Source organism: Bison bison, unplaced genomic scaffold (assembly GCF_000754665.1).
Source record: "Bison bison bison isolate TAMUID 2011002044 unplaced genomic scaffold, Bison_UMD1.0 scf7180017864053, whole genome shotgun sequence".
NCBI classification, from domain to species: Eukaryota; Metazoa; Chordata; class Mammalia; order Artiodactyla; family Bovidae; genus Bison; species Bison bison.
In genome coordinates, this window is record NW_011494625.1 from 2554903 (window position 1) to 2564120 (window position 9218).

The 9218-nt window shown below is 56.7% G+C and overlaps 2 protein-coding genes across 2 annotated transcripts in view; one reads left to right on the top strand and one right to left on the bottom strand.

The window, feature by feature from the left end:
• The window catches only part of BMP6 (bone morphogenetic protein 6), a gene marked incomplete at its 5' end in the record, with an annotated part of 152081 nt that extends 148571 nt beyond the window's left edge, over window positions 1-3510 (top strand). Inside the window, 3 exons of the mRNA XM_010835884.1 lie at window positions 1262-1341; window positions 2109-2219; window positions 2316-3510. Coding sequence (XP_010834186.1) covers window positions 1262-1341; window positions 2109-2219; window positions 2316-2465 — 341 coding nt within the window. The remainder of the gene's footprint in view (window positions 1-1261; window positions 1342-2108; window positions 2220-2315) is intronic.
• A 94-nt stretch (window positions 3511-3604) lies between these two features.
• Window positions 3605-9218, bottom strand: part of TXNDC5 (thioredoxin domain containing 5 (endoplasmic reticulum)) — a gene marked incomplete at its 5' end in the record, with an annotated part of 23285 nt that continues 17671 nt past the window's right edge. The window contains 3 exons of the mRNA XM_010835885.1: window positions 3605-5181; window positions 6240-6369; window positions 7173-7268. Of these exons, the coding sequence (XP_010834187.1) occupies window positions 5059-5181; window positions 6240-6369; window positions 7173-7268 (349 nt within the window). The remainder of the gene's footprint in view (window positions 5182-6239; window positions 6370-7172; window positions 7269-9218) is intronic.

Here is a 9218-nt window from a genome sequence, read left to right on the forward strand (position 1 = left end):
GGGATCCGGCAGGTCGCGCTCCACACGCGGACGTGCCTGCCCACCTGCGGGCTCCCCCAAGCCCCATGTCCAGAGCCATCACGCGGGTCTCAGGACTTGGCCTCCATCTCCAATCCCCCGTCCCCAGAGGTCAGGCTGGCCTGAGTTCTTTCTGGGGAGCAGACCCCATCCTGGGCTCTCTGGGGACCCATGAGGAGCTGGAGTGATCGCACAGGAGATTCCACGGTTTGGGTCACTCTTCACGCGTCCTCACACTCGTTCCATGACTGCTCTCTCCCCTGGAGCTGGAGTGATCGCACAGGAGAGTCCACGGTTTGGGTCACTCTTCACGCGTCCTCACACTCGTTCCATGACTGCTGTCTCCCCTGGAGCTGGAGTGATCGCACAGGAGAGTCCACGGTTTGGGTCACTCTTCACGCGTCCTCACACTCGTTCCATGACTGCTCTCTCCCCTTCTGCCTCGTAACTGTGCCTTCTCTGACCTCCCGAGGGGGTTTCTCTCCAGCAGCCCCGTGCACAGCATCCAGATTCTGTCTTGTGCTGGAGTGAGCTGGGCACATCACGCATCACCCCTGCCGCTCCCCGAGCTGCTGGAGGACAGAAGCCTCGTCTGATGGGGCCCCTCGTTTCTTGGGAAGGGCATGCCACACAGAAGCGGCTCTGTCAGCCCTGATGAGCGGGGGTCGGGTGAGAAACCAGACTAGCAGGGCCTGACTCCAGAGAGGTGTGCACGCTTCTGCTGATGTGCCGGGCGCTGCTCTCCTAGGGTGGCTTAGTGGGGACTGGGGGACACTGACCCGGTCAAGGGACTGGACAGCAGTGTCCCCCCACTCCTGGCCTCCTGGCTCCAGGGCGCCCCCTTCAGGAGGCCCTTCCTGACCCCCCAAGCCATCCTCACAGGCTCCAAGCAGCCTTAGGATGGTCCCCGTTAGAACCGGACCCTGCCAGTGTGTTTGTCTTGAACGTGAATCGTGTCCTCTGAGTTAGCGCTCTGGGGCCTCTTGGTCCAACAGGGGATCACGACATGCCCCTGTTGCTGAAAGGTCCACTTGGGTCAGTGCGGGCGTGTCGAGATGGGAGCCGGTGTGCCCGACCCTGGGGTAGAGGGGAAACAGCGTGTCAGACGCCCGAGCGGCTGGCAGCCTGCGGAGCTCTGGGTGCCCCAGGCTGCGGCCAGTGGGGGCTCGCCCGCGGCCAAGGGTCCGGGTGAGGCTGTGAAGGAGGGAATGAGGGAGTTATGGGTGCGCCTTCTGATCCCCAGCAGACTACAACAGCAGCGAGCTGAAGACGGCCTGCCGGAAGCATGAGCTCTACGTGAGCTTCCAGGACCTGGGGTGGCAGGTGAGTCCTCCTGACCGTCTCAGGGCCTCCTCTCGTCCTGAAGGCAGCAGCTGCCATCATCGGAGACCTTGCACTTCAGGGTCGGGAAGGTTCCTCCTGGGAAGGTACTTAGGAGCCTTTCAGTTGCCTAGGTCTTGGAGAGGAGGGGAGACAGCCTGCCCACTTGTGCTTGAAGCCCCCTGCCCCTGCACCTCTCCAGGGACCCCCAGGTGCACGGCCTCCAAGTCCCTGCAGATCCGCAGCCAGCCCAGAGTTCTCCCCTCGTTCTCTCTCAGTCCCCAGGGCCTGCGTTGCTTTGGGCATTTCAACAGTGTGCACTGCGTTTCGAGAAAGGGCTGGAAAAACTGATCTGACAGTTATCAGCTCACCCAGACTGGAAGGGCACCCGTGTGCTGCCTCCTTCCTGAAGTCGCTGCTCAGGCAAATTCTAGGTGCCACGTGACTGGAGATGGTTCTCGTGTGCAGGTGGCCTTATGGGGACAGGGAACCCTGGACTCCAGGAGGCACCTCTGGTCCACGTTCCTGGAGCCGACCACCCGCAGGCCTGCAGGCAGGCCGGGGCAGGTGGGCCCAGCTGTGGGAACCAGGGCTCCAGAGTCAGACTGAGCAGGTCTGCACCTCACTCTGCCCCTCACGCGTCCTTGACCCCGTGTCTGTCTCCTTAGCTGCCCCACGTGAGCGAGGCCTTCTCATGGGGTTCCTCAGCACCCAGGGGGTGTGGGGCCCGTGTGCTGACCCCTTGTCGCTTCCTTTTGTGTTCAATTAAGGACTGGATCATTGCCCCCAAGGGCTACGCTGCCAACTACTGTGACGGAGAATGTTCGTTCCCTCTCAACGCACACATGAACGCTACCAACCATGCCATCGTGCAGACCCTGGTGAGCGCTGGCCGGCTTCACGCCACGGGGGGCGGGGGGTCAGCCAGGACTGAGGGCCATCCCTAATGCCGCCCCCTCCTCTCGTCTCTGGAACAGGTTCACCTCATGAACCCCGAGTATGTCCCCAAACCGTGCTGCGCGCCCACGAAACTGAACGCCATCTCGGTGCTCTACTTCGACGACAACTCCAATGTCATCCTGAAGAAGTACCGGAACATGGTCGTACGAGCGTGTGGGTGCCACTGACTCGGGGTGAGTGGCTGGGGACGCTGTGCACACACTGCCTGGACTCCTGGATCACGTCCGCCTTAAGCCCACAGAGGCCCCTGGGACGCAGGAGGAGACCCCGAGGCCACCTTCGGCTGGCGTTGGCCTTTCCGCCCGATGCAGACCCGAAGGGACCCCGTCCGCCCCTTGCTCACACCGTGAGCGTTGTGAGTAGCCATCGGGCTCTAGGAAGCAGCACTCGAGCGTCTGAAGTCTGGGGACTGCAGAAATGTAACTTGGAGGGGTTCCCCTCTGCACCCTCCCCAAACCCACCAAAATCAGTTACTGCTTTAGATCCTTGTGGTTTTAGAGAGTAAATAGGGAAAATAATCTTGAAGTAAAAGTCTTCTTTGGCTCAAATATCAGCGGGTTCAGTAGCTTCTCAGAGTTTGCAGATCACGGAAGGGTCGGATACACCTCTGTTCCGATCTTGCCCTGGGAACGTGGGTCTCAGCTGGGCGGCCTGCAAGTAAGTGCCTTTTGTCTCAGTCTTGCTGTCATGTGGGCATTTTGTTGGTGAGAGAAGATACACTTATTTTAGTTAAACTACATCCTTTACCCCTCTCCTCGCCCCAGCATTTGCTGTTTTCTGTGCTAGGACCAAAAGCAGACAGTGAGTGACCCTCTCTTTGAGGGGGAGGCTCCACAGAAGAGAAGCCTTTTTAAAGCCATCGTTTACCCGAGCGACTCGTCTGCACCCCTTCCCGTGGGGGATGGCTCTCTGAAAAGCTCACTTACATTAGGACCGCCACTTCTCCTGTGTTGGTAACGCAGTTCTTTGATGGGATAGCGTTCTGCATCAAGGGTTTAGACCAGTAGAAGCGATGGGCTGAGGACTTCCTAAGTCATCTAGACTGAGGAAGGGGTTAGGACAGGCGTGTGGGTTGGGAACCGAAATCATGGTTTTCTCCTGTTGAAAATGAGACTCAGATCAAAGATGAGGATGTTCTTAAGATGTCTTGTTCACGATCATGTACTAGGAAACCAATTCATACTAAACTGATTAAATAATACATTTATGATCTATATCTGCACTCACAGCTTTTTTGTAAATAGAAACTATAATTTATTGTCTATTTTATATCTGTTTTGCTGTAACATTTAAGGGAACACCAGACTTTTTTTTTTAAAAAGAGTTTATTTAGAAAGTATCATAGTGTAAACAAATTGTACCACTTTGATTTTCTTTTAAAACAAGACTCAATGCAAAGCCGAAGCCACTCATGAAGATTGTGCTTCTCTAGAAAGTTGGGTTTTTTTTTTTTAAAGAACATCTGTGAACCATACATGATTAATAAAGATCTCCTTTAAGGCAGAGGCTGGCCAGGATCCTGCTGTTTCATCTGCTGCCGACAGTGGACGGGGTCTCGTTTCTCACTAAGCAGCCACGTTGCCTGAGCAAGGGCGGTGGGGCGAAGGGTGTTATCACGAGGGCTAACTGATGCGGAAGGATGTACAGGTTACATACCTTACGGGAGCCTAGGCCTACGGCGGCTGATTTCCAAGGGCGTCGGTAAAAGGGCTTTATACCCAGGATGGCGTGAATCAGGACTCCAGGGACGTGGCCGACTGCAACCCTGCCTGCCTTGGTCTGGAGGTCGAGTCAATCCCCTCTGCACACAGGAGATGGGCGGCCTCCTGGAAGGCGGACCGAACACAGGGCATCTGCCGCCACCTGCTGCGGGGCCGTGGGGTGTTCCCGGTCCCTGACACCCGACCTGGGAGAGTTCGTGCAGCCCTCCTGCCCCCTCCTGGGAGGCAGAGACGATCACAACCTTCCTAGGAGTTCTTAGAAGGGTCACGACGAGCTGTGCGGCACTTCCCACGTCCACAGTTTCCACGAGAGACATTGAATCCTGACGTTCACAGGGACTCTGGCTTCACATTCCCAAATGAAATCTTGCAGGAGCGACAGAAGTATTCCTTGAACAGTAATAAGCAATCGGTCAAGTGTCAACACCCACACAAGGCCATGGCAGCGGCACTATCTTACTCAGGCACGTGTCAGGTACCACGGCTTTCACGGCGGCTCACCACCCTCCGTGAGAGGCACCCGCAGAGACAGGAGGTCCAGAGGGGCTGGACAAGTGGCTCTTCCACAGGCATCGGGGGTTTGTGTGTGAAATCTGCTCCAAGCTATGGACCAGCCACGTATGAACAAGTCATGTGATCAAAGCAACTCAACAGGGCCACAAGGCAAGGCCACCTGGCTAGGACTCGTGGGCCCTTTGAAAACAATGCTTTGGATGACGCTGTCACCAGAATCACTCGGGAGCCAAAAGTAGTCTGGCAGTTGGGTTTTCCTCGACTCTGTTTTAGTCTCAAAGGAAACCATTTCGATTTCACCAAGAGCAAGTTAAAGGGGGGAATGGATGGTAGGTCGCCACCGAAAATATTTAGTTTGCAAAGGGATCGTGAGTTACACATTTACTTAGAGAAACTTAAGAATCTGTAGGGTGTGTTGGCTTAAAAACACACACGGAGAAGACAGCACGAGTTTAGTACATTCGGATCTCTTGAGTCACCGCTGCGGGGAAGCAGGGAGTGGCCGAGGGACGGCGCCCCGCCGGGCTCACAGCTCGTCCTTTGCCTGACGCAGGACGAAGCGGTGCAAGGAATCCAGGTCGCGGCTCCCGCTGTGCTCGCCAACCTTTTCTCCTCCACGGAAAAGCAGCAGTGTGGGATAGCCTCGTACCTTAAAAAAAGAAAAGAAAAGCTTAAAAAAGAGCCTGATTCATGCACAGAGTAAAATCAGAAAAGACCCTTGAGCCCAAGGAAGTCTACAGCTAGATTTTCAGAGCGCACAGACCCTCAGCAAACTACCCAAGGCTGCAGAAAGCAGAGCCTTGGGGCTCTATTTCACTTTTCAAACCCAAACGAAACACTTTCAAGATCAGCACTGAGGAGGCACTTCACCCTGAAGTGCGTCTCGGACTTTCACACCAGCCCTGGGGAGCTGGTGCGGGCCTGAGAGGCTGCACTCCTACAAGCTCCCGGGTGACATGCAGGTGCTCCGAGGCCACACTAAGGAGAAGCGAGAACCTCGTGGACACACGCCTGTCCGCTACGGCTCACCGCTTTTCTCTTGAAAACACAGACACGCCGTCTTCTAGTAAGCAGATGACGTTTGTGGTATTATCTCTTCTGATAAACTCCAGAGGCCTCAGAAGTGTTTTAAGAGAACAACACAAGTTGAAAAACAGAAACTGCAAGTGTTCTAGGCTATTCAGTGGTGCTAATAGCTTGGAAAGAAGGCAACAGCTGCATGAAGAAGCCAAGCCACGTGCCTAGGCTGCTGGTGCAGCCCTCCCAGCGGGGAAGTGTAGGATCAAACACTTCCTCTGTGGAGCGCCGCCTCGTGTCTGAAAAGCAAGCTCCTCAGGCGTTTACAAGGAAGGCCACGCGCCAGCTCTTCGGCCAACAAGATTGGTCCTGCAGGTGGGGTCCTGCCCTCCAGCTCTGAGTCTCAGCTACCGCCAGCCTCCCGCCAGGTGGGGAAGCCTCACTCCCCGCCCACCACCACGGAATCATGTGCACTCACAGAGAAAAGCCTTATCTTTTGGGAGAGCAGCTCTTTTTGCTTTTCAAATGAGAAAGGAAAAAAACCTCAAGACGCTCAAAAGGACACGAACACTTTGTTGAGAGGAGGAGGGCAGCGTGAGTGACCTCGGATGAGGCCACCCCATCACAGTCCCCCTGGGAACCCCCCCACCCCCGTTCTGTCCCCAGGAGGCTCCGGCCATGCGGACCCACCGAGTACTTGCTGCAGAGGTTCCGTTCAGCAGTGCAGTCCACCTCGGCGATGGTGACCTCCGCCAAGCCGGGGAATTCCTTCTTGGAGAGGTCCTCCCAGGTCGGGGCCAGGTCCTTGCAGTGCCCGCACCTGGGGACAGAGCATGACGGAGCCGCTGAGGCGTTGGATCCGCTCACCCATGCGCCGCTGCCCAGACGGCCTCCTGGGCCTGAGTTTATAAATGTCAGCCTGCCTCCTCCCCACCCCCGTCCCTGAATCCACATGTTCAGGTAACTGGACAGAGGCAACACGGTCTGAGAGCGATACTGAGCTGGGAAGCCTTCTCTGCGGTAAACTGCGGGCTCCCTTGTTTATAAGTGTACCGTGAGCAGGAGGTGAACAGGAAACAGGCTTCCAGGGTCACAGGTGCGAGGCACAGCCCGGAACCCACTGTGTTCCTGCCGCCTCCAGTGCCTTGGTCTGGAGCAGCCCCCACCTCTGCTCCGGTCCCCAAAGGCCACGGGACGGGCAGGGCAGCTGACTGACATGCTGCATGGCTCCAGCGGCAACCCGAGCTCCAGTCAATTCCCCTAACATCCCGAGACGGACTGGCAAAGCTCCATCAGGAAGTTCACGGTGCTGAACCCAAACGGCCATCCGTGTGGAAGCGCACCCAGACCCCACACGACTTCAACATGACGCTGGCCGTGGGGCCAGTCTTGTTCCAGTGTTTTCTCCAAAGCAGGCTGAGCGTGAACCTCCTCCTCCTCCAAACTTCCGCCTACCTGAACGCAGGAGCTGAGCGGTAACCCTTCTTTTCCCCGAGAGCACGACTGTGTGTGAGCGTGGTATGTGCCCAACACTGAGTCTCGAGGCTCGGCACGCGAGTGGGGAATCAGGGTGTACCTTGAGGGCATGACGACAGAGCAGCTTCTGATCCAACAGCCACTTACCACGGAGCATAAAACTTGATGAAGGTTACGCCTTCTGCGATGGCGTCATCGAAGTTCCTCTCTGTCAATGCCAACACGGTGCCCTGAGGGGAGGGAAAAGCCACGACTCAAACACAGCAGATACGACCGTGTGGGTCAAGTTTTGGGATCCTGGAAATGCCCGTCAGACATCTTTAAAATGCTGCAACGTGTGCTCCAAGGCTACATACACATACCCACACGACTCGCTTTTCACAAAACATCAGCAACTAATCACAGGTCCCACGGTCCGGAGCCCAGGAGATGCCGTGCGGACGGGCGGGCCACACCCAGGTCTGCACCGTGTGGGCCTGGAGCCCCAAACACTGACCCAAGTCCAAACCGCCAGCCTCCCTGAAGTCTGCATGCACACTGCTGTTCTCGCTGGTTCTACTGCTCTCATCTGTGGACTCGTAAAGAGATTTTCTTCTCTAAGGACCCTAGAAAAGCATAGGCACTGATGTGTTTTACAAATAAACAGGCTGCTTTCCATCTTAAAATTCAAAGTCAATGTGAAAACTGTTCAATCTGAACTCTGGAGAATTCAGGGCAAAGGGGCAGCAAGCCAGTCCGCTCTAAGCGCTTCCATCGGGATGGTTCTTTACAGAATTGTATCTACTCCTCCAAAAGTGGACGTGCCATCCTCACGTGGGAGCAAGGGCACGGCGCTGTGTCACATGACTGCGTGCCACGGCCGCCCCCGCGAGTCCGGGGCCGAGTCCTGGTGTCAGTGCCCGGGAGGCCGTCCGGACCCTGCCACCTTTCTGTCCGGAGAGGTGACCACACTCCCCAAAAGATCCACTTAACGGTGGAAAAGGTGAGTATAAATAGAAACCGTCTGGGCTTGATGAAAACATCCCAGTATATAATTAGACTGGATCTGGGATGACCTTTACAACCACTGCAACATGCTCCCCTACACGGGGTCCGTAACTACAAAATCATTTCTTTACTTCTGAAAACAAAACGTCAATGTTTAACCAACATCCACGCAGTCCCCAGGCGCCGAGGTTCCCGCTGTGGGCAGGGGAGGCCCACCGCAGCCCCACGTGGGGTGGAGGGGGTAGGTGGCCACTGGCTTTTCCAAGCATGGATGCCTGGCCTCGGGGCGTGGTGGCTCCAGCCAGTCACGACCACCCTGTGAGCACTGAGGCTAGAGGGTCACTGTGGGGCAGGGAGGGCATCCCTGCCAGGACCAAGGCACCCCGTCCTGGGGAAGAACTCCACAGACCATGTGAACTGAATCAGCAACACGAGGATTCCACTTAGGAACTAAACTGACCACCACGCCTTATGGTTCCTAGCTGAGCAAACACAATTCTATTCCCCGAGTAGTCTCGTTCCCACCCCCGGCACCCGACTCATCTGGGGAGACAGACATCGGCTGCAGCTTCAGACGCACACACTGACCTGTCGCCACGTCCACACCCCCCGCCCAGCCCTGAAAACCGCTTCCCTCCTCCTCCCACCCTGAGCTCGGTGCACCGTCCCCTGGACACCCCAGTGCCCACCCAGCGTCCCTGGCCAAGCTCCCCACCACCCCAACGCGCTGGTGGAGCTGGACTCCCCTCAGCTGTGGGGGCCCACACCGCCCATCTCAATACAACCCTTTCCCATCTCTTGCACACGGGCTGTAGCCGGGCAGCTTTCGTCAAGTCCCCATCTGTTCCAAGCCCGCCACTGGCTTCCTACAGACCTAAGACCCTTGGCGGGCTGACAAGACCTTCCTCGGCGCAGTGGCCACCTCCCCTCCACCCCACACGGCGCCCTTGTCCTCCTCGCCCTGCCCCCCTGCCGGCACAGCCCCTCCAGCAAATACCCACTCGCCCCTCAGCTGTTTGCTGACACAAGGGCAGCGATGACTAACCCAAGGGAAGAACGCTCCAGAAACATGGACACATACTTTCAGGATCCTTGTCTCACACCTGCTTCAAGGTGTTTAAAGAGAAACCCCTATAAGCACATAAAAGCAGGTGATGAGGTCGTGTTGAAACGTGGCGTGCGGGCCGTTCCCACACCGTTCCTGGT